Source organism: Rhamphochromis sp. 'chilingali', assembly GCF_963969265.1.
Source record: "Rhamphochromis sp. 'chilingali' genome assembly, chromosome: 21".
Taxonomy (NCBI): domain Eukaryota; kingdom Metazoa; phylum Chordata; class Actinopteri; order Cichliformes; family Cichlidae; genus Rhamphochromis; species Rhamphochromis sp. 'chilingali'.
In genome coordinates, this window is record NC_137949.1 from 11,464,810 (window position 1) to 11,490,298 (window position 25,489).

General features: G+C 45.3%; 2 protein-coding genes across 3 annotated transcripts; one reads left to right on the top strand and one right to left on the bottom strand.

Moving 5' to 3' along the window:
• Window positions 1-23,543, top strand: tfb1m (transcription factor B1, mitochondrial). 2 transcript variants are annotated; one of them, XM_080870986.1, is made up of 8 exons: window positions 1-40; window positions 2,190-2,336; window positions 2,856-3,007; window positions 3,191-3,299; window positions 3,456-3,607; window positions 3,932-4,051; window positions 22,126-22,253; window positions 23,120-23,543. In XM_080870986.1, the coding sequence occupies exons 2-8, from the start codon at window positions 2,204-2,206 to the stop codon at window positions 23,406-23,408; spliced, it is 1,083 nt and encodes a 360-aa protein (XP_080727112.1). In that variant the 5' UTR covers window positions 1-40; window positions 2,190-2,203; the 3' UTR covers window positions 23,409-23,543. The 2 variants fall into 2 exon arrangements, with proteins under 2 accessions (XP_080727112.1, XP_080727113.1); XM_080870987.1 differs by lacking the exon at window positions 1-40 and adding an exon at window positions 92-1,231.
• Window positions 10,084-15,975, bottom strand: LOC308388984 (claudin-20). The gene is made up of 2 exons (XM_080870066.1): window positions 15,476-15,975; window positions 10,084-14,823 (listed from the first exon to the last, which is right to left on the bottom strand). Exon 2 carries the CDS (start codon window positions 14,642-14,644, stop codon window positions 13,916-13,918), a length of 729 nt encoding a protein of 242 aa, XP_080726192.1. The 5' UTR covers window positions 14,645-14,823; window positions 15,476-15,975; the 3' UTR covers window positions 10,084-13,915.
• Window positions 23,544-25,489: the final 1,946 nt, after the last annotated feature.

Sequence of the window (25,489 nt, forward strand, 5' to 3'; positions counted from 1 at the left end):
ATAAGGAAATTCAAGGAAGAGAGCACCGCCGGTGACAAACGTGGGTAAACTCCTGTGTGTTATCAGTCTCGTGTACTCGTTGTGTGTCATTGTCATTTTTATCTCGATTTTTGGAGAAAACGGTCACGTGTTTCGTGTAAATTGGCGGCTTTCCCACGAGCTCTGCGAGCTGCATTTTAGACAGCAAGCTAACATTAGCTGCAAATGTTAGCTCCTGTGTTAAGAGTGTCACAGCAGAGTCAGCTGTCAGCTTCAGAGTGGAGTTCATAAGTCCAGTTATTCAGCTCCAGTTTCTCCTCCTAAGTCGTGGATTTACGTGGCGTTGGCCGTCACAGTGAACGTGTTTTCATAACGTGGAGAACGGCACATAACTGTGTGCGGGTGTTTTCATTTAGTTTTCTGCTCAAAGGCCACAAGGAGGCGCACACAAGACACGGAGAAAAAAACCTGATGTGCATCTGCTCCCATAGGTTTTTGGAGAGTTTCTGTAGTTTTGTCTCTGTTCCACCAGCACAGTGGATTTTAAGAATTATAATATCACGGTGTGGTTGAAGTGCAGGATTTCAGCTTTAATTCAAGGACGTTTTATACATAGTCCCTCATTTTCAGAGGATCTAAAGTAAATGGACAAACTAAAAAAGGTTAAGGGTGAATATTAGTAGTTCAAAGTGCTGGAGGCTAGACATCATGGACATCACTAGGTGCTGTGTTTCCTGCTTGAGATGCTCTGCAGGCCTTTAGTGCAGCTGCCTTCAGCTGCTGCCTGTCTGTGAGGCGCTCTGCCTTTTAGTTTTGTATTCAGTGACTGATAAGCTGCTCTCCTGGGCTGAGCTCAAGTGACTGGCTTGCTGATTGTAGAATACCCCATTTCTTTGCCTTGAGAAACTTTGCAGTTTGCTTTGGGCTATTATCCACCTGCACTGTGGAGCTCTGTCTGATCCACTCTGCAGCACCTGTCTGAATCTGAGCATAGAGTATAGCCTTGAACACTGCGCGGTTCATTCTGCTGCTTCTGTCAGCAGTCAGATCATCACAGAACAGTGACCTGTCATACATGCTCTTTCCTTCTACATCATTCTAGTAAAATTCACTCTATGTATCATCTGTCCAAAGAGTTTTCTTTTAGATGATTTTTTTATTTTTTATTTTTTTGGGAAAAAGTCGAATCTGGTGTTCGTGTCTCCCCCCAGTTGGCTGTAGCTCAGGAGGTCCTTTAGGTCTGGCTGAGCTGGTCAGTGCATTAATTTTTTTTAGTTTTGTTGCTTTTTATTTTATTTTTTTGTTCTGTGACAGGTTTATGTGGGTTTTTCAGCGATTGCCTCCTTCTCTTGTATCAACATCTTTTTGTACTTCATATTCAGAGTTCCAGTGGAAAAAGTACCAAATACAAGTTCAGTACTAGGACTCAGCTCCTGGTCTTTTATCTGCTAAACATGCCACCAAACTGTAAAGAAACAGGTCTCACCTGGTCATGAAGCAGTTTATAAGTCCATGGTTCAGTTGAGCTGAGACTAGGGGTGGGGGAAAAAATCGATACTGTGTAGTATCGTGATATTTTGTTTGCTAATAATGTATCGATACAGGGACAGCAGAAATCGATATTTTGTTACAAAAAAGGTTTTTGTAGACTGGAACTCTGACTTCAGAGCATGTTGATCCTTTTTCTGAGCAAGAATCCTGACATTCCTTCACTGTCCAAATGTGTTTAACTTTTTTTTTTGGCAGCAATAAACATGACAGTTTACTTATTTTAATTTAAGACATGTTTTATTTTAATTAAGTTTAAAACTTTTTATTTAATGTAAAATTATATTTTGTTTTAATTTACTTTCAAATTCTTCAGTTGCTGAATGGGCTGCATAGTTATCATAAATTGCATAGTTCAGAATAGCTATAATTGTACCAGATGGTTGCATTCAGTTAAGTTGGACTAGACTTAGTTCTTATTTTATTTGTCCAGATTGATCTTGACCCTGTTAATATATTAGTTTTATCATATTTTATTGAGTTATTCACCATTCCACTTGTTGTTCCGCTAGTCGGTTGTTTTATGTTTGTTTTTGGGTTTTTTATTGTAGCTGCTGTAACAAAGGAATTTCTTATTAATACTGTGAGATTGTGTTTTTCTTTGCTGAGGAGGCTCATCAGTCACATTTAGTCTCACAGCTTTCTGCCTTTGTTTCTCACAGCCTTCTCCCCAGTGATGGCTGCCTCGGGGAAGCTGGCTTCCTTCCGCCTGCCTCCCCTGCCGACTGTAGGTGAGCTCATAAAGCTGTACAACTTGCGAGCAGAGAAACAGCTGTCCCAGAACTTTCTGCTGGACCTGAGGCTCACAGGTTAGTCATCCAGCATTTTATTTTCTTTCTTTCATTCCTCCTTCTTCTTTTGCCCCGTCTGCAGTGTACCAAGACCCTTGAGGTCCTTCTCAGGGTACAGTAGCGTGTTACATGCACTTGATTGCACGGTGCTGCACCGCCTTGTTTGAAGGCATCGAAACCGACAGGCTTTCTTTGTAGGTGAGGTTCTGTAGATCTCCTACTAATGCGAATGGACCAGCTCAGTTGTTGTAGCCCTTGAGAGCTGAGCCTTAACACAATTATCAGCGATGCAGTGCAGCTTTGATCTGCTCTCTCGTCCTTGGACAAGGTGACTGTTAGATTAATGCTTTTCATCTTCATCACACAGAGGAGAGCAGATATTGCAGCATCACACTCTATTAATCTCAATTTGGACGCCCGACTGATGAAAACATTTGATTGAAGAACATCTTATAATTTATAGGCTGCACGAATTGAGAATGTATCCCAGGAAATTACTATAAATGAATATTGAGTGCTCCCTCTCTGTATTCTCAGACAAAATAGTGCGCCAGGCGGGCAGCTTGAGAGATGCCCACGTGTGTGAGGTGGGGCCTGGTCCCGGAGGCCTCACCCGTTCCATCCTCAATGCTGGGGCCGCAGACCTGCTTGTTGTGGAGAAAGACACACGCTTTATCCCCGGACTGAAGGTGAGCAGAACGGCCGGATCCAGGCTGGCTGAACGAGGTCACTCTGCACAAACGGCTCAAACGTCCTCACCTGCAGGAGCCGGCTCCCTCTCTTTGCAGCTGTGGCCGCTTGCAGAGTGACTGATGAGTCCTTTTATTCTTTTTAAAATGATTGTTACCTGTTTATTTTTTCCATTTGCACAGCTGTTGTCTGAGGCAGCACCGGGCAGGCTGAGGATCGTCCACGGTGACATACTCACCTACAGACTGGATCGAGGATTCCCAACAAATATCTCTAAGCCATGGGAGGGAGGTAAGAGGATGAGCGTACGTAAGCTGTTACGGCAATCAAACTGAGGGAAATACGTGTGACTAAAACGTGTGTGTGTGTGTGTGTGTGTGTGTGTGTGTGTGTGTGTGTGTGTGTGTGTGTGTGTGTGTGTGTGTGTGTGTGTGTGTGTCTTCACAGACCCTCCAAACCTACACATCATAGGGAATCTCCCATTCAGCGTCTCAACCCCGCTGATCATCAAGTGGCTGGAAAACGTAGCGAACAGAACGGGGCCCTTCACGTTTGGACGCACCCGACTCACGCTCACTTTCCAGAAAGAGGTGGCAGAGGTGGGTGAACTCCACATGACCCACATAGACCCTAAATAAAGTCAAACACCCGTGTTTGCAGATTTCCTGAGCAATCGTCACTCTGCAGACATTTTTATTCATTTCATTCTTATTTTATTGTTGTGATTTAATATTGATTCCTTGATTCATAATTAAAAATACTTTGCAGCTGAGATGAATAGATTTGGGATGGGCCTTTCATGATTCAGGCCAACAGGCTTTATTGATGTTTGCTTAATTCTTCTCTGTCTGTGATGCAAAAATCATCTTTAGGACACGTTTAATATGCTTCAGTAACTTTCAGCAGTTGTTTTTTCCATCCAGAGGTTGACGGCCAGCACAGGCAGCAAACAGAGGAGTCGTCTTTCCATCATGGCTCAGTATCTCTGCACTGTCCACAACTGCTTCACCATCCCCGGACGGGCCTTCGTCCCCAAACCAGAGGTAGTGTTTAACTAATATTTGACTTTGTGACACTGAAAAAACCTCATCAGTGTGCTGCTGAAGTTTAATTACTTTAGAGCTGGAGAAAAAGGTGTTGGGTAGGCGTTTGGCAAAGCACATGGCGTCTGATTCTTGACTTTGTTCCTCGTCCAGTTTGTGTACCAGCCGCTCGGATTAGGCTCTGCTTCAAACTGTAGTGGAATATTTTCGGTTTGTTTCAAGGTGCTGTTGAAGTTTGTGCTGATAGTTACGGTTTATTGGGAAAAGCTATAGCGAGCATTCAGATCCCCGCATGCACACCCTCGGGGGTGATGCTGGGAAAAGATTTCTTCTTTCAGAACAAAATGAAAGAAACGGTAAAGTATATTATTATAATAATAATAATAATGATATTAATCTTCAATATCAGTGAACAAGTGACGTTCCAGCTTTCATGACGTCAGCGGGACCCTCATCATGTCACCCTGGCTCATCCCTCCACTCGTTCTTCTTGCTTTAAGGCTTCATTAAGACTGTGTTGAATCAGTGTTGTCTCACTTCTGTCTTTGGACCCTTTTTTTAGCTTGTAATGATGCCTGGTGGGTATTTGAGATGTGGCACGATCACACTGTGCCTTGTAATGAAGGCCTTGTTCTTTTTTAGGCCCAGTTTCTCTTTCTGCATCTTTCCACCCGTGTGCGAGCATCAGGGCCGATCGCGCATTTCGTCTTCAGCTTCAGCGTTTAACGTAGGACCAGAGGTGATGCATTAAAAAAGGATCAATGCTGGCTAATACGCAGCTGGAGTTTATTTTAAATCGCACACATTCAAGTGTTTTAGAAAACTCAAGAGCTCGCTTGCATCTTTTGTACAAATAAAGCCATTTTTTTTCTTTCCCAGAATTAAAGGATAGGTGTTAGGTGGATGTCAGAGATAGACTGCTGGTCCCTCGAAGATGTCCTGGCTCTTTAGGAGACCCACTGACAGTAAATATTTAATCTCCCGTGTGGAGTAAAATTCAGCCGAGTGAATGGGACCAGTGCTGATTGCTCATTCTCTTAGAAGAGATGGATTCCAATGATTATTTCATCGCACTCAGCTGCCTTTCTGTGCATTTGTTTCTCTAGAGCATTTTATTTTTGTGTGTATGTCAAAGTGGAGCTTAATGGGCTTTAGCAGGCTTTATCTTTTGATGTAATATGCTCATATGGTATGAATACATTTGAACAGGGGAAGTTTCATGCTACACATGCGTGCAGATGAATCCGCGCCTCCCACATGCCCACACGGGCCATCTATTCCTACTAAATGTTGTAATGGGCTCTTGGTCAAATTGGTGTCATTAGGAGAGATGATGGCTGTTTGATGAGCAGCCCTCCTGCTGCTGGTGTCCTATAAAAGACCAGGAACAAGAGCACACAGAGTAGATGAAGTCTATCGTAGTAGTGTGTCATGTAGTATAATTCATAAAAAGCTCAGTGGCTCTGCTTTGTTTACTGGTGCACACCAGAGTAATTACGCAGAAAAGCATGAAGAGTAAAAATGTCCTTCCATGGTTTACAGGACAGAGAGGCTGAGAGGAGCGGGACCGACTGAGGTTGTCACTCATGGGAATATTGACAGATTTCCTGCTAAAGAGAAGAAGTAACCGAGATATTGTAGATGTTGAATATACAGAAAGAAAAATGCTGCGTGCATAAATTGTTATGGTTGCTGTGCAGAGTGTTAGTACTGTACACTGCTCACAGTGCTCCTTATGAAGATGGCGATGGCTAAATACCCCCCTTTGTAGAGAGGAACTAATTATACTGGTGCTGTTAGACTGCCAAGTACCAAAGGTCTGTGTCTCTGTATCTTTCTTGCTTTCTTCACTTTGCGTGAGCCTTTTTGCGAACGTGTGTGCCAATCATTGTTGGGATTATTCTGCAGCGATGCTAATGCTTTGTACAGGACAGTAAAACAAACTACACGGTAGCAGGTGCTGTGCACACATGGCAATTAGTGAAGTGTAAAAAAACAAAACATGTGAAGTGGTTTAATACTGTGAGATCAACCAAAGCGAGTCCCAGAGAGCCGCTGAAAAAGCAGTGAACCTTTCCAAATAACCACGATGAGAAAATAGCATCACTTCAAGGCGAAGGGGGGAGGGGAGTGTGGGTTGATTGGCCGGCTGATTTGAACGTAGAGGAGGCCGAGTATTGCAGGCTGATGGGATAATGAGAAAGGAAATGTTGAATCCATTTTACATCAGCGGCTGCGGGGGCCCGTATTGACGCGGGGTGGGCAGATAGGCTCTTATCCCCGCTGCTTAATTTGCCAGTCTTGTCCCTCTCGCCTCTGCTGTGTCACATTGAGTGACTGAGATTGTCCTTGAAGGGTTTCGAGAGTGGCGATTGGCTGCTTTGATGGTGTTCCCCCAGGCTCAGGGTGCCCTAGGTCCGTCCCACTGCAGATCACACCTGCCTCCTCTTCCTTATTAGTCGCTCTCCTCCTGTTAATTCTCACATAGATGGACAGACTGAGTGATGCTTGCATCGCTTCTGGGGTTCACAGCTATGCACGTATCTGAAGGCTCCCTGAGAAAACCGAAATAGGAACTGCCTTTCTGTTTTTGCTTTTGCTTTCATACACATCTCTAATTCATATTCTGGTCAGGGGTCAAGGGGTTTCTGAGTGCACGCTGACATCAAGCATCTGCATCCTCACTGCCTCCTTACATGCAAAGGAGCTGATTTGAAAAGAGAAAAGAGCACACGTTGACTCGCTCATCTCTCTTCCCCTTTCCTCTCCCCCATCTGGGTACAATGTGATTAAAATCAACCTCTTTCCATCGCAGGCGGGTCTGTAAGTCGTGCAGTAGCTGCTCCGTCGCAAACAACCTGCTGTGTCCTCTGTAGAGCTCCTCGGGGGCTCCACGTTGTGCTAACAACTCGGGTATTTGCTGAATAAGGTGAGAATGAAATTGAGGCATGGGGTAGGGCATAACAGGAAATGGAATGAATAAAAGAAAATGAGCTGAGAAATAAGGGAATAAGGGTGGGTGATGATGCAAAAATGGAAGGAAATATTGGTGATGAAAACCAGAATAAATGGAAGCAGGGTTGGAGAGCAGATTATCGTCTGAATATGAGATTTGTCAAATGAAACAAAGCCCAGAGAGCACCAGAAGACAGATTCATGACAGAGATGGATCTGAGAGGAGAGCGAGGCGTACCTCCAAACAGATGGTTGTCTGGGCCGGTCATCAGCCCTGCTCTGAGTAATGGCCGTCACCCACCAACTAACCGAGCCTCACAGGAGGAGCGCCCTACAGATGTTCGCCTTGTACACAATAGTCTACCAAGAGCACAGGCCAGATGAGCAGAGGCTAAATTAAATTTGTTAATGCCGCATTGAACTTCGGTTGTAGCTGGCAGTAGTCAGAGAGCGATTGGACTTGAATTAAAGGTACTGTACATGTACTCCTCCACAGCTCCGAGTTTTGGAGACTTTTTCCTCCTCTGTTGAATTAATTTTATCCTTTTGAATTGAAACAGGTGGTTCACTGGGGAGCATGACCCAGCTCGGACCACCGTGGTGATGAATATCTTCTCTGTGATGTAATGTGGCCTCGCTGCCCGTCTCTACAGCAAGAGTGAATCTCCTCAGAGGGGCTGTGCTGCTTTCTCACCTCCCGCCACACATCCTCCACTCTCACAATTCATCTGAGCCTATTCCTATCCCATAAACGGGGTCAAACGCGGTATCAAGAGTATCAGGGAAAGTTATTTCAATGACTCGTGCCAGCCCAGAAAATGCCCGAAGGCTTGGTCTCAATACATCACGGACCCAAGGTAAAGAAATCTAAAAATACTCCCTTGCTTCTTCCTTCTCCTCTTCCTTCATTTCCGCTCACCTTAAACAAAACGCCAAGGTTGGCAGAGCTAGCTTAAGAACATCTCCAGAGAGCCACTGCCTCCTCCTAACAAGTAACTGTGCCGAGTTTAGCAAATTCAGCTCTGTTTGGTTAGTGAGCACGCAGCGGAGGGGGTGCGGTGTTTTAAAAACCCGGCTATCCTCCAAGGAAAGAAAGTTCAGCTACAAATGAGAAAAATCAAATTACAATACATTTATCATGGGGGAAAAGCCTCACCGCGATGGGAGGCATCAATCTATAAGCTATTAATTTAAAGGCTTACTTGAGTGTCCAATTTCAACATCACACGCGGCGGTTTGTGACTTACTTTAAGGCTTTTTATGGCGACTGAAGGTGTGGGATGGATCCCAATTTTAAAGTTCCAGGTAAAGATTTACTGGCTATATTAACTAGTTTCACTGGTGAGGTGATGAACAGCATCTTATGATTAAAGGAGCTTCTTTTTCTTTCTTTCCTTGTTGCCTGTCTACAGTAATCATCATTTTAGTCAGGAGAAATATAGATTATCTAAAAATACAAAAACCTTCAGCACCCTTGAAGCGTTTAGCCTCCCTCACCTTCAGCTTACCGAATCCTCCCGGGCACGCGTCGGTCTGCACGCTCCAAAGCTAAAATATTAAAGGGCCTCCTTTGAACTGTCACAGCGTATTGTTTTCCTACAAGCTTCCCTTTTGTCATCTTCATAGCTTTTACTGCCTCTGTCAGCGATTTACCGAGCAGCTAAGGTCGTTGCCGTTATTCCCCGGCCTCACATGTGCGCAGGGACTGGAGGAGAGCGACAAAGGAAGGTCATCCTCCCTCAGCGCTGATGAGCGCATTATATTTCCAGTATGAACCTTCATGAGCATAACTGCTGTCCGAATCAGAGAGCAGCACTTTAAGGGTTGTGACACGTTGGTGCAATTTTGAGCAATGTGGATGTGAGCGATGGCATTTCCCTAACGTGCACCGAGTCTTTTGTTCATCTTATTACCATCCACGCCTCCTCCTCCTTTTTTTCCTGTTTGGTGATATCTGGAAAGACATTTTGCTGACCAGGAAGGTCAACAAACAAATGTGAGCTCGGAGTTGAAAGAAAAGCGCGTGATTAACCCCTGCCTGCAACTGACAAGTGCTCACCTCCCCTCATTTAAAGCTCACACTCCAGATCTGTCATAGCAGCAACTCGGGGTGAAAGCCTTTGATGAAAAATGTAGGTTAAATACACAGAAGGGCAGATCTTATTAGCGTTCCCCCACGAGAGGAGTAGTTATTTGATCTGCACTCGTATTGCATAACCAAACACAGGGAAAGAATGAGACGGGGAGAGAGAGAGGCTTTAATAATCCATGTTTGTTTCAGGAAAGCATATTTTCACTCACCCTCTGTTGATGAGACTCCAATCAGCTGTAATGAGAGCCCGGATTCTAATGTAATAACCACCCCATCTGAAGTGTATAGGCTAAATATGACACCAGCGTGAACGTGAGGGAACGTGCTGTGCAGGATTGTGATCTGAACCAAACTCCCATCAAGTCTGAGACATTTTCACAGACATTTTCAATTTTAATATTAGACAAAGATCACAGAGTTTGTTTGTTGTATGAAGGGGAAAAGCTATCCAAACCTAGCTGCTACGGTACCTTGTTAAATCATGAATTAACCACAGAAAGCTTCAGTTTCAGGCCTGATTATAGCCAAACCTGTTGAATAACATTAAATAGAACCTGTGAAGTGAATCAGGCTAAAAGAGAAACAAGTGAGAGACGAGGTCACTGCCATCTCTGTCTGGAAAGGGTTAAAAATCCATTTCTAAAGCTTTGAGATGCCAGTGAACCACAGTGAGAGGGATTATCCACATGTTATCCACAAACCTTGGAATAGAGCTGAACCTTCCCAGGAGTGACCGACCTACCAAAGTTACTGAACGAGCGCATCGACGCCCCGTCCAGGACGGCAGAGAACAACCCCAAACAACACTTAAAAAACTGCAGGCCTCACTTCTCTCAGTCTGACTCACATCCGAACGGCTCAGAAACAACAAAATGAACGTTTTGGAGTGAAATAATCACAGTCTGGGTTCAAATGCAGTTAAGACGCTTTGGCGTGGCCTGAAACGGGAAGTTCATGCCGGAAAACCCTCCAGTGTGGCTGAATGCAAACAATTCTGCGAATTCCTCCACAGTCATGTGAAAGGCTCGTTGCTGGTTATCATTAAAGGTGGCACAACCAGTTATTAGGTTAAAGGGAAATTACGTTTTTAACATTTGTTTGATCTGAAACGTGTAAATGTGACAAATCTGCAACAAATTAAGAAATGAGAAACGGGGTAAATACCATTTCATAGCACTGATTAATTATTAAAGAACTGGGACAAAGAAGTGTGGTCTGCAGCGGAGGAGTAAACTAGTCCATTTTCAGTTAATCTGATTGATCAGTTGGTCTAAGGATCCTTTTTTTCTAGCAAAAATGTGATAAAATACCAAAAAGAGAGGCGGCAAAAAATGTTTTCTTTCCACCAGTTGGCAGAAGAGTTTACATGTCGTTAAACTCGTCGCTTTGTGCCAGATAAACCAGCCAACTCGGATAACTCGCGTTCCCTTCAACTCCCAGAAGTGTCGTTATTGCTTCCTTCGTGTATTCGCTCATGTTATCACTAAGAAATAACTGGAAGAGATTGGGAGCAGCTTTATAAAACCCTTTCTTTAAGTGCGATTTTCAGAGAATCCTTTTTATTTTTTTTATTCTTGTTGTTGGACGCACTGCTGTACTGGTGGGTGCTGCATACGAGCAGCCTGCCTTCCCTCCTGCACGCTGCGCAGCCTGTACCATCCAGCAATCTGTACATTTGGCAGGAAGATGAATGCTATCGCCGTCCCCATCAGCCACACACATAAAAGCACACAACATCCAGCAGGCGCGCTGCTTTCACAAAATAGTTTTATTGGTAAAAAATAGAACTACTTGCACAAGCACATTGAGACAACTGTATCAGAACTTGTGAACTGTTTATCATCACAAATATGCTCTGGCAAAGTAAGAAGTGCTAAAGCATCCACAAAAATAAGCTGCAGTTATCAAAACCATAAATCAACGTCTTGGTACAGGATACGCAGGAGAGCTTAACTCTTTTTAGGACCTAGTCACTTTGCACTCTGGCCATTTATAAGCTAATGAAATCGCGTGCTGATGATCAAGCTGCACAGCCACAAAAAAGAGAGATTTTTAGCTAATTTTTTTCCCTGCATAATCATATCAGACCGAAAGACTTTCCCTTTTTTTCCAGAGTGCCAGTTGTGTGATGTACTTGTCCTGGTCCAGAGAAGTTGAATGCTCAGCCATTTGAACCGAACTGCTGTCAAATAACGTAAACGTGCACTGACTAGTCTTCTTATAAAGAAGATATGATATGAGCGTGGTGTATCTTATACTGAACCAGTGTGAAGGAATCCCGATCCTTCAGTAGGAAACCTAAACGTATTAAAAATCTAGACGCTTGTGTACAGTTGTCACAGACCTGCAGTAAACCGGAATTCCTGAAACAAGCGTTATTTACTTTTCACTCGTCTTCCTCCTGTTTCGTCTCGCTGTGCTTTGGGAAATGAGGAATAAAGAGGATTTAAAATAACCCTCGAAAGCCGCACCGGACTGTACACAAGCATCCAGCTGATTCGGACGAATCACAAATCCATAAAACATTTGCTAATGTAGAATTCATGTACAAACAAGTTGTTAAAAAAATAAACAAAAAGAACTTCAGATATTATTAAAACGTGTCATCATGAGACCATTTGGCACATTCTCAAAACACATAACGTGTCAGTATTACTTGATGACTTGGCACATTCTTTACTTTGTTTATTGCATTGGTAATGGTGCCTGGGCAGTGAGTCGTTGTCAGGAGGCCAGTTCCTTTGGGAGCAGTCTGAGCTGGGCAAGAGGGCTAAACCGGGGCGGGGCAAAAAAAACAACCCCGCGGGGCCACCAGCAGCTCCCACAGCGAATCCCGTGGTGTGCCGGCAGCAGCCTGCAGGTGGCGAGCTGGGCTTAGCCATCTGCTCTCCCCCAGGAAGCTGCATTCTTATGAGAGAGAAGGAGAGAATGTGCAGTTCTATACATCACTGCCAAGGCCTGTCTCAAGCACAAAAACAATATTCCTCCCATCTTCTTACCTCAGAAAATAGAGCGCACGGTAACTGTGAAAGCGTAGCTGCAAAACTGACACGAGTGCGTGTTTGTGTGCGTCTCAGAAGGACATACTTTCAACATGCATCAGTGTTCTCTTGTCAGGAATCATATCCTGACACAAGCAGGACGGGGAGATGGAGTAAAAAAAGACGAGGGCGACTGGTAGGTAAACGAGGACAGTCTGGTGGATGAAATTTAAGACACTGAGACCCTTCTGCAGGTGCAGGCTGGTAGTGTATGCGCATTGCTGACGTACTTGAAAAACAAGTCGCATATGGAGAATGACTCAAATCATTTTTAGCCTCTTGCCACACGACTACCCAGTTGGCTGTGACTCAGGATTCCTCCTCTTATCTGCTTTGTTTTTTCCTCTGTGCCACTGCACCATTAAACATCTGTTCATCCATGTGAGACCGCATGCACGGCATAGACACCATATAGGGGTGTGTTACAAAGAAGAGCCATTTTCCAGCGCCCCCCCCCCCCCCCCCCCCGACCAGGGCTTCTGCTTCATGTCACTGGTTAATAAAGGGGATTAGTGAAAGTAGTGTGAGCAGAGGCTCTGATGAAAGCTTATGGCATGCCATGGCAAGAGAAAAAGATGCCCCCTACCCACCCGCCCACTCAAAATAAAACAACTTGACTGATTGACACGCACATACCCCCAGACAATGCTTGAATTCGGTTTCCATGGCAGTGTGGAGGTGGATGACAGGAGAGAAAAGCACATGCAAAAAGCCGGCGTGTCGGAGTGTTTACTGCATACGAGAAGACGCACAAGTGCATGTGTAAATGTGTGGGCGTGATCGTCTGGGATGGATCGAGATGGGTAGCTGCTACTTACAGGCAGACTGTTTTTGTTTGGATGGAAATATGAGATGGTCCACTCTGCTGCTGAAGTATTGGATCACGCTCTTTTCAATTTCTCTCCATCTCTCTCATATTTCCACCTGCAGAGAGAGACGCAGGCATCTGTTTGCCTGCATTTTCTCTCTTAAATCCAGCCCAGCAGCCCACATCTACTCCTCCTGACAGTCCTCTTTGAACAGTTACAGCAGGGTAATGTTTCTACAGCTTTTCAGGCACAGGCATTGTGTGGCTATGTCTCAGTCTTCTACCAGGCATTCCGCTGTATTTGTACACAGGCTCCACACAGCATGCTTTAGAGGCAAAATATCAACGTCATTCTAGTAGCTAACAAAAATATGCCCATTTATTTCATTAGTCAATTCCATGTTGCATTCTAGTGGACAAGCATAGGATAAACTACAATGGCTTGCTATGTGAGGGTTTCCACCTACTGCTCTTGGGCTTTATATTGCCTGTTTTATCAAATGAGACGAAGGACTGAACGATTGTAAATAGCAGCTAAATAATCGTATGTTTTTTCCTTCAATTTAAACCTTTGGCGAGGAAAAAAAAAAAACTCCACTCAAGGCTTCCTTATTTGCTTAATTCATTCCGCAGGGAACTCTGTGTGATTTACTGATGAAGGATGTCTGCGTTTGGTTGGCAGCTTCCGTCAGTTCTGCAGCACCTTATCCTGGTATCCTGGCTCCTTGCACATTCACGCCGTTTGTTCCAAGGCGCTGCTCAGGGAATACCTCGACTGCTTGTGCTTGCAAAACAGAAAAAAGAAGATGGAGCAGAAGGAAAAATGTGATTTCAAAGTTGTTGCTCTCCTCTTTTTTTTTTTTCTTTTTTTTTTCCCCCTCCAACTCCATCCTTGAGTAGATCCTAGTGCGTAGCCGTGATGTTTCCCCTCGGGCTCGTCTCCCTTTGGCGTGCACAGCACTGCGTTATTACACGTAGTCCTGCAGGCTGTAGCCCGTCTTATTGTCTAATGGGGAGAGAGAGCAGTACTGGTGCTGGAGCTCCTGCTGCTGCTGAAGCAGCTGTTGTTGCTGCTGCTGGAGAAGCAATTTGTCAGGGGGGGGCAGCAGGACCAGATCCTGGGGTCCGTGTCTCTTTCCCGAGCAGGACATACAGAAAATGGACCCCCCCACAAAGAGGAAACCTGCGGAAACAAAGGCAACGTACACGGCACCTCCAGGCTCAAACTTATTGCTCTCGGGAACGCTGGAATCCAGGAAGTTGGTGATGACCTCATTGGTAAACCAAGACGCAGGCACCAGACACAGAAAGCCTGCAGCGACGAAGCAGCCGCCGCTGGCGATGGCGGCGTGTCGCTTGGAGCGCCGTCCACCTCCCCAGCGCGTGCATTTTAGTCCCAGGGAGGCGAGGCAAAGGCCCATGGCAGCCAGTACGCAGCACAGCACCATAGTGGTGCGAGCAGTCTGCAAGTATGCGGGTAGTGAAAGCACTGAATACTTAAGTGTGCAACTAAACATGCCTGTGCTGTACCATGTGCAGTCCATCCACAGTCCCTGCATCTGGGAGATAGCTGTGATGATGTTGGAGCCCACATCTGCGCTCACCTTCCAGTTAGGCAGCAGAGTGGCCACCATGGCGCCCATGATGCCCAGCAGAGCTAGGACGAATCCAAATATCTGCATGCCCGTGGATGCCATGCTGCTTTTCAAGTCAACGCCGCTGCCGCCTCAGCCGTTGTCCTCTCCGGGCAGCATTCACCCCGCTCCGGCACCGCTGCTCGTGGACCCCCGCCGCCTCCCTCCCCTCCTTTGGTGGTGCACCAGCTGCCAGTCAGAATCCCCCAGTTCCCCGGCTCCTCAGCTGCAGCTCCACTGGGCTGGAGGAGAGAGACGGAAATGAGAAATTCACATCTCATTCACCTCACACAAGCGCAGACTTTTTTCTTTTTTTTTTTTTTGGCTGGAAACAAAGGACAGCATCAAGCACTGGCGCTAAGAGCTGGCTCAGGCTCACTGTAGGTAAGCAAAACACCGCCGGTCGTTGTGCATGTGTGCTCTACTCCTCTGCTTTTACAGAGCTACTGTCTGTGAGGAAGATGAGTTTGTGTTTGAGGTATTTGCCATGCTCAGTAGTCACAGTATGTGGACTCTGAGCTGCAGTGCCTTCACTCCACTCACACAGTCGACTGTATTTTCTACCACTTTGATTTCAGCGCTGTTTACCGAACAAACTGAGACTAGCCTTTAAAGACTTGCACAGCCTCATCTAAAGCTGGAACACCAATTATTATTTACTCGGTCGCAGAAATAAACTTTGAAAATAAAGCTTTTTTTCTCTATATTACTATTTTATTTTATTTTATTTTTTAAATTTTATTCACATTTTTTAGTCGGACCTCCTGACATAACGGTTTTTCTCATTCACGGCTCGTTCCAGCTTGTAATGAACAGTAAACGCGGGCCACTTGTTTCCGTTTTGTTTCCCGGTCCAGTCTGAAAGAAAGCAGCGCTGTGGGAATGATCTCTTACCCCGGCTGGTGCAGAGCTGGCGCGTCACGGTGTTCGCAGTGATTCCGGTAAACACGGCAGGCTTCTGAGGGGGCGAGGAGCACGATTCATCCCGGACCGCGGAGCCGTTCGAGCCATCCATTTCCTTAGCAACAGAGCGGAGAGACCACACAGGCTCGGCCGGAGCCCGGAGGAATAACCGGAGCTCTCTCGCTCTCTCTCGCGCGCGCTCTCTCTCTCTTTGTGAGTCGCTCCTCGCCGGTTTGTGTGTCTGCGCGTGCGTGGGCTTGCGCGTTGGAGCAGAGCGGTCTCTGCCTCCCAACTTCAAAGACGGCTCAAACCTCACAGCTCCGCGCCGCTACTGTACTACCGACACCTCCTCCACCTTCGAGCAGCCAGAACAGGACCGGAATTACTTCTGCCGTTTCACTCGAACCGAACTCCTTTAATTACTGATTTCGCGTCATTTTCACTATTTTCTACATTATTTATCATTAATTTCACTAAACAATTACGTGACTAGTCATATATAAGTTATATATTTACATGTCTTAGGTTTATATACAAAAAATGACTTTTGTCCCCTAGAGAGAGCTTCAGTAAAATAAAACTGTCCAAACATCAGATTTTATCTGGTTATTTATTTATACATTATTTTTGTGAATTTGTTTTTGTGTTAATATTTTAGAACTGATTACAGTAGTGCATGTTGTTACAGAGTGCTATTTGTTTTTTGTTTTTTTTTATTTTACAAAAGGGTCATATTGGCATATAAAGAGTTTATGAAACAATAACAGGGAGAAAAATCCTTGTGCTATGCAGTATAAACTGCCCGGGGCTTTAAAAGCGCCTTGTTTGACAGAAACCTGTACATTTCCCGTTGTTTCTGGCTGTATAATAAGCAGATTTTTGTGTCGTGCAGGATTAACTTAAAGACCAGTTACAAAAAAAATGTGTGGCTCGTGGCTCAAGCATTTATTAAAAGATACCAGAAATCCCCCCATGATGGGGAAAAATGCTGCTAACTAACAAAATAAAATGATATTCATCCCATTGTTGCACTGAGCTTCCTAGTTAATCATAATTCAGTGCTGCTGTTGTTAAAATGTATGCCTAAGTAATGGCTGAGAGGGCTAGATAAGATTTCCAATCATAGCCTGACGGTACCATGGGGAAGGGTACTCTAATTAAGGCAGAAGAAATAGCTGCTATGATTGTGGCCAGATGAGCTGGTCAGGCTTTGGTATTGTGAGGCTTTGTTTTTCTAGGTCCAGAGGCCAGAGGAGCATGTGTATCCCGCCATGCCAAAACTGACCCTCCCCAGAGCATCATCTTCATCAGCATCAGTCAGCAGGATGCTAAAATTCACAGCTGCTCCCCTGTCTTTGCCCGTCTTTCCTCCCTTCCCTGTAGAGGACATAGAACAACAGGGGGAGTGGCTAGGACGGCCTTGATTCATGAATGACAAAGAGGACAAAAGAGCGAGAGAGGAAGAAAATCAGGCAGGGTTTAATAGAGCCGATATCCTGATATCCTTGTAAATGCAGATGTGCGTTGCTCTTATTTTGCTGCAAAGGCACAAAAACGTCCGGCTGTGGGAAATAGTTTTGCCAGTCTCCCAACTGCAGTACAGGCCAGGTATTGGAGACGGTGATGCGTGGTCATTACGTGGAGATGGTTTGGTAGCAATTGATTTGTTTAGCTATTGATCCGGTTGTTTATTTCTACCCAGCCTCCACTGTTTTTCCTGTAAACTACCCCTCAGAGACCCTTGTCTTAAAATGAGATGTGGGGATGGTGCACACAACATTAGCTCCAGTGTGATGCCGGTGTCGACCTTCGGCGCTACATTCTTAGAATTCCTTATGGGACGCACCTGCAGCGAGATGAGAGATTTTCCAGTTTTCTACACGCACACTGCAGTATGGCGTGTGTGACCTGTCTCCTGGTAACTGATGAGATCTTAAGTGCTGATGCTGCTGTTGTTCGCTTAGAAGCAAGATAAATAAATAAATAAATAAATGCATTATAGAGGGAATGGATGTAGCGGGAGAAGAGCAAAATGCAGTCAACAAATACCCAGTGGGTGCAGATGTGACGCTGTGATGTGTGAAGATTTTGTGGGCTATTATAAGCGTGGTCCCTTTTTATTTTATCACCTTACAGCAGAGCTCTCCAGCGTTTCTGCAGCGTAGCTGTGAGGCGCTGCCGGCCCAGCCGTGCTCCTTTTTGCCCGCGCGAGGGGCTTTTATCGTTCACTTTACGTTTTTTTTTTTCCCCGTTTTATGTCCGCTCTTGCGTAATTGGTTTTCAGGCTCATCGCCTTGCAACAGCGATTTGTTCACAGTTCCGATGCAAGGTGTCTTGCGATAGCTGTGATGTTGCTGTCACTGCAATCTTGTTGCAGAGCAGGGTCCAAGTCTAGTTTCACCCTACATAATATGTGCAAACCCGTCTCAGACAAAACATTTCTGACATTTTGTAAAATTACCAGCATATTAAAGACTCGCTTCGGGCTACACCGTGAAGCAAGTGGCCGAGCCTGGACTGACGTGTGTGAGGCTTTTAGTGTCCCGTATGAACTTCTTTTTCCCATGCTATCATCATTTACTGGCACAGTAAATTTCACATTTTTGGGCAAAGTTCAAGCTTTTCTATGACGAAAGTTTCTCTCCAAGGAGCTGATCTTGTCAGAGGCTAGGCTGGAGTGTCTCGAATGTCCTGTGTGCATGCCAAGGGCCAATTTCATGGGAAGTATGCTGGGCTGCCTGCACAGGAAGCCCTAAGCCCTTCCTTCTTAAACCCCTCAAGCAATATCAGCCTGGTATATTCAGTGGCATTGACTGCTGCCTTCTCCTCTCCGAGAGGCTGTCTGCCTCCTCTGATGTAATGGAGGTTGTCTTCCCAAGGTATTGTCATGATTAATGCAGCTCTTCCCTCTTCGGTTGCAGGATCTCCGTGAGCTTTTGTCTCGTGTATTCCCTGGCTGTATATAGCTTTCGTCCATCCCCCAGCTCTTTCTCCAAACCTGCCATTATGTAAGTGTCGGAGGTTCAGGTAGTGTAGTGGCTAGAGCCCGAGGGCCCCTGCCATCTCATCTTGGCTACGCTTAGAGGGACATGACAAATTACTGCTCACACGCAATTGGGTAAAGTCACCAAGAAAGACACATCGGAGATGGAAATGGGGGGAAAGGAGAGCAAGAGAAGGAAGCTGTATAAAGTAATAGTGCTGCTTTTGGAAGGTCAAACACATGAAATATAGTAAAGTGCAAATCTTTTCATGCAGATGTCCGATTATTGGGTCAGAAAAAGGTCTGAAGTTGAGGACGAAAGCAGACGTGACTGTTCAGAACGCTCGAACCGAATCACTGTACGCTTCATAAAAGGCGCCATTGTTGGTTAATCGGATTATTTGAGTTGCCATATTTGGAATAAGAAGCAGGTTCAGAGTTGGTGTAAATGTTTGAAGTCGTTGTTTCCCAAATGTAATCAAGTTTATCTGAATTAAGTGAGTCAGAGCGAGAGGAATGTTCATGAGCTGGACTAAAGATCCTTACATAACAGCTCAAATTGGGCTAATGAGTCGCTTGTTTATTTTTCTTCTTCTCCTAAAAAAAATGACTCCCACAGTCTGGCCAGCCTGTGTGCTCTGCACAGGTGATCCCCACTGCTACCTTTGTACAGCACAGGGTGAGGGATAATGGGCTCAGAGGGGGTCGGTAAGTCTGGGATATGCTTCACAGAGAGCATTGAAGGCATGTTCACAGCGCCTCGGCACAGGAGCCAGGTGACGGCACGTGATTTAAGATGGAGTTTCCTTACATGTTGGGGTTATCGAGGGGAGGGATTAATGGCAGGGAGTGGGACATATTACAGTGGTGCTACCTAGTGAAGTCATGTAGCAAGGCCACACATAAATCAAACGGGCAAAGTGACTTGGACAAGCTGATGGCTGAAATGCTGCTGCCTGTATAGTCCCAGTATCGACTTTTCCCTTGCTCCTCTCTTAAATCATGAAGTGCGGAATATAAATGGCCTAATTATTCCAGCAGAGAGTGAAATTAAAGACGTTCCTTTTTATTGCTTCTTCCTACCAGATGGTGGTCTGATCTAGCGTCACCAAAGCACCCATACAAGTGTTTTTCCAAATTCCAGATACAAAGTCCTGACTGAATTTCTGTCGACACGACAGGTGGAGACGGCGCCTTTCATGATGCAGACAAAATACCGCAGCCCCGCCGCTGGGTGCCCGGGACGGCTCGTGGCCTTTGATTGTAAAATATTCTCTGTGTAAATGATAAACTCATTTTGAAGAAGATTTAAGATTAATTGTTTATACCCACGACATCCTTTGTCCCTGCTCCTTATGCTGCATCCAGTTTGAAGCATTCCCGTACTGTTATAGCGCACAGCCTTCAGGGCTGGTGAGACAAAGAGTCTCCACTGCTGCTGTCCCATTAAAAGCCTCTTTGGCAGGATGCTCAGCAGCAACCAGGCATCTCTGGACTACACAGGGATCTATAGATCTGATATGAGATAGAGCTGTGGTTTACAAGCGCTCCTGAACGCTACATCTGTTTTTAAAGAAAAACAACAACTCTAAATGGCTTAATTAAAATCCTTTGGTACCCTTGGACCACTTTAGCTTTCTTCCCCTAATTATCAACACCAGCCGCGACTCCCGGACAGCACGAAGCAGCTGAGAAGGAGAGTGAATCACACAATCCAGAGATACAAGCCACATGGGTGCACGAGGAGCTCCGCGGGGCACGTCGTCACCACAGGAAGACTTTGAACGGAGTTGAATTAGATGTCATTTTATTTTACCCCCGTTAAGCGTGAGAAGGGGGCGCTTATCCTTAGGGGATGTGTGGTTCACATGTTTGTATTGCCTCGAATCTTTAAATTAACATTGCCAGTCATGCACCAGCACGCTTTGCTCCTTTTGCAGCTTTTGCCATCTCTGCGGTTCCTCCCAGCGTATACCTGAATAAAAAGTCATGTGAAATTACAGATAAAAGCACTTAAGGACTACGAAATGTGTTATTATTAAGAATAGCACTCTGGATGTGTGTCTATGTAGCTCCCCTTTTCGATGTGCTCGAGCAGTCCCACTCAGTGCTCCCTCCTGAGGGAAGTAAGGCTATTACCGACTATGGAAAGACTGACAGGCAGCTGTTGTGCTCTGCTGCCCGTAGTCTGCCTGAGCTTTAGGTCCCCACGCAGTGCAGTATCACCCTGATTGTGCAGTATCTCCTTTAACTATAACTTACAGAACTGGCAGCATCATGTGAAATGTGCTTGAACAACGATGTCCTTCTTTGCGCTGCTAAAGCAAAGATCTGGAGATTCAGAAATAGTCTTTTTAATGTATTTTGGTTCTTTTGAGCTCATCATGACATTGAGGAGATAAAGAGAGTTAGAGGATGCTTTACAGGAGAACAAGTGAAGTGCTAGAATAGAACGTGTGTACGTATAGGTGCTTGAAAGTAAAAGATCTGAGAGTGAGAAAGATGCACTCTGCTGGCTCAGACGCGATTACTTCATCAGTGTGTCATGTTAGCTTAGAGCTGACACAGGAAGGATCAGGAGGAGGCTGCCAGAGTGGAACTGGAGCCGAGAGTCCCACCACCAGTCCTTAACTGGGGTTCGCTTCAGGTTCCCGAACGGGGGTACCTAAAGGGGGTTTGTGGTAACACTGTAAAGACTTCAGCTGACGTGAAATAAAAAAGTGCGTCCCTGGTCTCTCCGTGGGCAGCTCTGGATCACCTCCAGTATAGCTGGTCCTGCTTTCTCCTGCATCTGCGGTGTGCTGGGAGGTTCCAGATTTATGGATTTTATAGATATTATTTATTATGTTTGTGGTTTTCAGATATTTTGCTACAAGTAACAAAAATAAATTAATAGTCAGATGTATTACGGTGTAACACATGGCCTTATTCGTTTATTAGGGACTATGGGGCTGGTGTTGATTTAACCTGATTGGCTCCTAAGGTTTCAAACTGTTGCTGTAGTTTCTCCTGAAACGCTCGTGGGACCATTTGTCCAAATGTGACCTTCAAAAACAAAAACATTTCCAAAATATCTCCACCTTCCTGGGCTCCACCGAACCCTGGAGTACTTTTCTGGGACCTTCTTAAGTGAGCTGAAAGCAGGTATATGCGATTTAGTTCCCGCTGAATCATCCATGGCTGCCTGCATCGCTGCATCTATATATGGTCGGTCCTCAGTGGAAATGTTAGAGGCAGATAGTGGGATAAAGAGATGCGCTCTACGGTGAGTCAGGCTTGCAGGTATTAAGGAACTCGGTGGTGATGCAACAACAGAGACTCAGTTTCTATGGTCCATTGCACAGGTGTTACTGTGGCAACTGGAACTAGCTCGCCAACCAGCCGTGCTGCGTCATCTTATTTTCTCCCTTCCCTCCTTCTTTTATCCCGGAGTGTTGAGCCCTTTCCCTCTTTCGCTCTCTTTGTCCAGCTTTGTATCTCTCGTGCCATTTGTCAGGAAAGCTTGTTTTTTTGGAACACTTGACATTCCCCCTCTGATCACACCTGACTGCTCTTTTTCTGCCACTTTCTTTCACCACATTCCCATGAGCACACTCTCTGCAGTCTAGTTTTAAGGTCTGTGCTAACCCCCCGCTGTCTGGATTTCCTCTCGTTGTAGGTTGACGTGGGAGTAGTTCACTTCACCCCCTTGGTTCAGCCCCAGATCCAGCAGCCCTTTCAGCTGGTGGAGAAAGTCGTCAGGAACGTTTTCCAATTCCGTAGGAAGCACTGCCATAAAGGAGTCGAGTAAGTACACGTTAACCTAATGAAGCTTGTAGGGCCTCGATCCACTCTTTCCCTCTTTTTACTTTTTAATCCATGCGTCATTCACATCAGTTATTCTCTCTCTACATTTTTCATGTCTGACGGCAACGTCTTCATCTCATCGTTAATTAGAGTGGCTTTATATATTTTTTATATTCACCATTCAGACAGCTTTTGAGTGTTTCTCTAACCAAATCTGAACATTCGAGTAACTTCAGAGCAGCTAGTAACAAAGCCAGACACCCACATGCGTGTGCCCATCGCCCCCGTGCCTGTTAGGGAAGTGTATGTAGGCCCGGATAACAAAAGAGCGCTGGCTGTTTGAAAGAGAGCAGCAATTATGAGTCACTGAGGTAGCATAGGAAAACGAGGAAGCATATTTTATGTAACTGCCGTGGGTCGGTGGCAGCAGCACCAAACTGGGGAGGCGGCACCAGCACTCGAGCACTTAAAAAGCATCTGCAGATTGTGTGGAGCTGGCTGTCACTCGCTAACCTGCAGCGAACGAGTCCGCAGCAACATCTGAGGCAGGGACAGCTTTCAGGGTGGGAGACGGCAAAATAAATAAAAATTAGCAATTGAAATCACAGCTGCTCTGTTTCTGATTTAGAAACTTTGTGTGAGTTTAATGGCAGCCCTGGACTATGCAGTGTGGCTGTGGAGTAAATTAACAATTCATGAGGACTTTGTGTGATTTCAATTAACTTCACCGATCTGAAATAATTGCTGAGGGATAATTTCTTTCTGTTTGAACTTTCTGATGCCATTAAACTTGCATGATCGTTAAGATATCAAAGCGGACTAAGCGCAGGAATCTGTACTCTCGTGTCGTCGCTTTTTCCCCACAGGAAGTTGTTCCCTGAGGCGCGTCGTGTTGAACTGACACAGGAGATGATGCAGCAGGCCGACGTAGACCCCATCCTGCGCCCCACAGAACTCACCATACCCCAGTTCAGGGCGTTAGCAGATGCCTACGCTCGTCTCTGCGCTCACGAGCCCGCTCTTCTCACCTACGAGTTCAGAGAGGAGCTCAGGCTGAAGCACGTTGCCAGAAAAAGCAACACGGCATCATCGCCTACACTTACGGACGCACCGAGCGGCGTGGCAGAGTCCTCTGCAACCCCGCTGAAAAAATAAAAAGCATGGACACCAAGAGAAGGGGACTAATAGCTTCTGTTAGCACAGGGAGACAACAGTCTGCTCTTAGCTGTGACATTTCCACCTGGCATAACCATGCATTTTTAAAGCATTTCCCCTGCACACACACGGCAATTTGGTATACAGGAAATACTGGGACTCACACACAGGATCCACACAGGCTTTGGCTCAGCCCCTTAACCATTTCCTGGGATCCAACAGCTACCAGCAAGTCACGTGTTTTAGGGAGGATGAAGAAAGGCGGCTAGTTCGTTCCCCACAGAAGCTTTTTAAGAGAAAGCATCTCTTTATGTCCCAGTTCTTACTTCTTATCCATCTCACATAACACCTCATCCTGTGGGACTGAAAGAAACAGTGTTTTCAGGGTGATTTAGACAAGGAGAACATGGCAGCTCCATATTCAGGCCACTTTTATTCCTTCCAGTGTGTATTGCTCAGTCTCTGGGGAGACGGCGCTTTAAGGGACAAAGAGTGCTGTGAATTTGTCAGCTCAAGAAAGACTCGTCATGCAAAAGGAAGATGGCTGCAATTAAAATATTTTTTTGTTCAAAACTTTTTGTGTTGCGTTCTGTGGGCTAATGGTGGGGTAAGATGTGCTTGTAGTATAACTGGAAAATGAGGCAAAATAATAAAATCTTACAAGTGACTGTTGTTTGTTTAATCAGAAGTATGAATAAATAGCAGCGTGTGCAGTGTTTCTCGGTGAAAGCATTGTAGTTTTAAATATTCCTCTATGAGCAGACTGTCACCAGCAGAACATGGCAGCGCTGCTTCCTGCCAGTATGGCAGATGGCGTGCTAGGGCTGAGTAGTTGCCAGAGTTAGAATTCACTCAGTTCTGATGATAGGTGGGTGATAATCGACAGCCACAATCAACAATCCGCATGACGTGCAGGAGTGATGTGATGCGCGCCGTTCAGTCTGCTCAGTCACCCCAAAATAAACTGCTCTTACGATAAGCTTTTATTTTGGTAGATGACGGCGTGTGGAGGAGGACTGAAGGGTGAGGAATTGCATCACGCAGAGGAGGAAGATAATTAGCCACTAACAAGATGCAAGGCTGCGGTCGTAGAGGCATTTGTTTGGTTTGTCTGATACCTTTGAGCATTAGTGTACGCATCATATCTCAAAGTCAATTATACTCTGAATAATGTACAGAAGCGGCCAATCAGGCACCGTGTCCACCACAGCTGTGTGAAGACCGTCATCCCGCAGCTACAGGTGAGTGAAAACTTGATGAGCTGGTCAGGAAAGTCACCTGTTATATTTTTGGATCAAAAATTTAGTTTCATTTGGTCTTTAATTAGTACACAGCGTCAGCATGGCTGCAGTAAACTTAGTACTGCAACATCATGCTACAGTAAAAGTAGATAAATATTTATCTAAAAAGAAATTATGTAATTTCTGCATCCAGCTTATCAAAGTTCTTAAAATGTGTATATTATTCATTTTTAAATGTGGGGCTGGCTGAGCTCGTGTTGGGCACCTGTATGAGTTATGATCATAAACTCGATGGTTTTGTTTTTGGACAGTGTCTGTAGTGCTGTTACTGTTACATCATCACAGTGTGATTAAAGTTCAGACTTTCAGCTTTAATTCAACGGGTCTAACAAACATTTTGCATGAATTGCATGCTTTTTTGTTTTTCCAGAGGCTCAAAACCTATTTGACAAACAGGATTATTGTAATAATTCTACATATAAGGATTGTTTTTAATACTAAGTAATTCCTGCCTGAAGTTCAGTTGCTTTTCCTTCTGGAGATGTCCTGCAGTCGCCTTCAGGTGCTTGTTTGTGGGTTGAGATCAGGTGATGCTGAAGAATATCTCATTTCTATGGCTGTATCCCAATTCAGGGTCTGCAGCCTTAAAGTACGCATTTCAAGGCCGATTACGTCACAGCGGCGCGCCGAAGGCTGTCCCAATTCAAAGGCTGCTCGAAATGCGGCCCTCAAATGCGTCCTTCATTTCCCTGAATTTTAAGGCTGTGGCAGTGTAGACTTCGTGGCCCAACATATCCCAGAATGCATAGCGCGGCGATGGGTGTGGATAAATTTGCACAA

Coding starts and splice junctions, on each gene's coding strand:
- LOC308388984 (XM_080870066.1), bottom strand. CDS start 14,644: ATGGCATCCACGGGCATGCAGATATTTGGATTCGTCCTAGCTCTGCTG.
- tfb1m (XM_080870986.1), top strand. CDS start 2,204: ATGGCTGCCTCGGGGAAGCTGGCTTCCTTCCGCCTGCCTCCCCTGCCG. Junction 2,337..2,855: donor GCTGGACCTGAGGCTCACAG/GTTAGTCATCCA, acceptor CTGTATTCTCAG/ACAAAATAGTGCGCCAGGCG. Junction 3,008..3,190: donor GCTTTATCCCCGGACTGAAG/GTGAGCAGAACG, acceptor CCATTTGCACAG/CTGTTGTCTGAGGCAGCACC.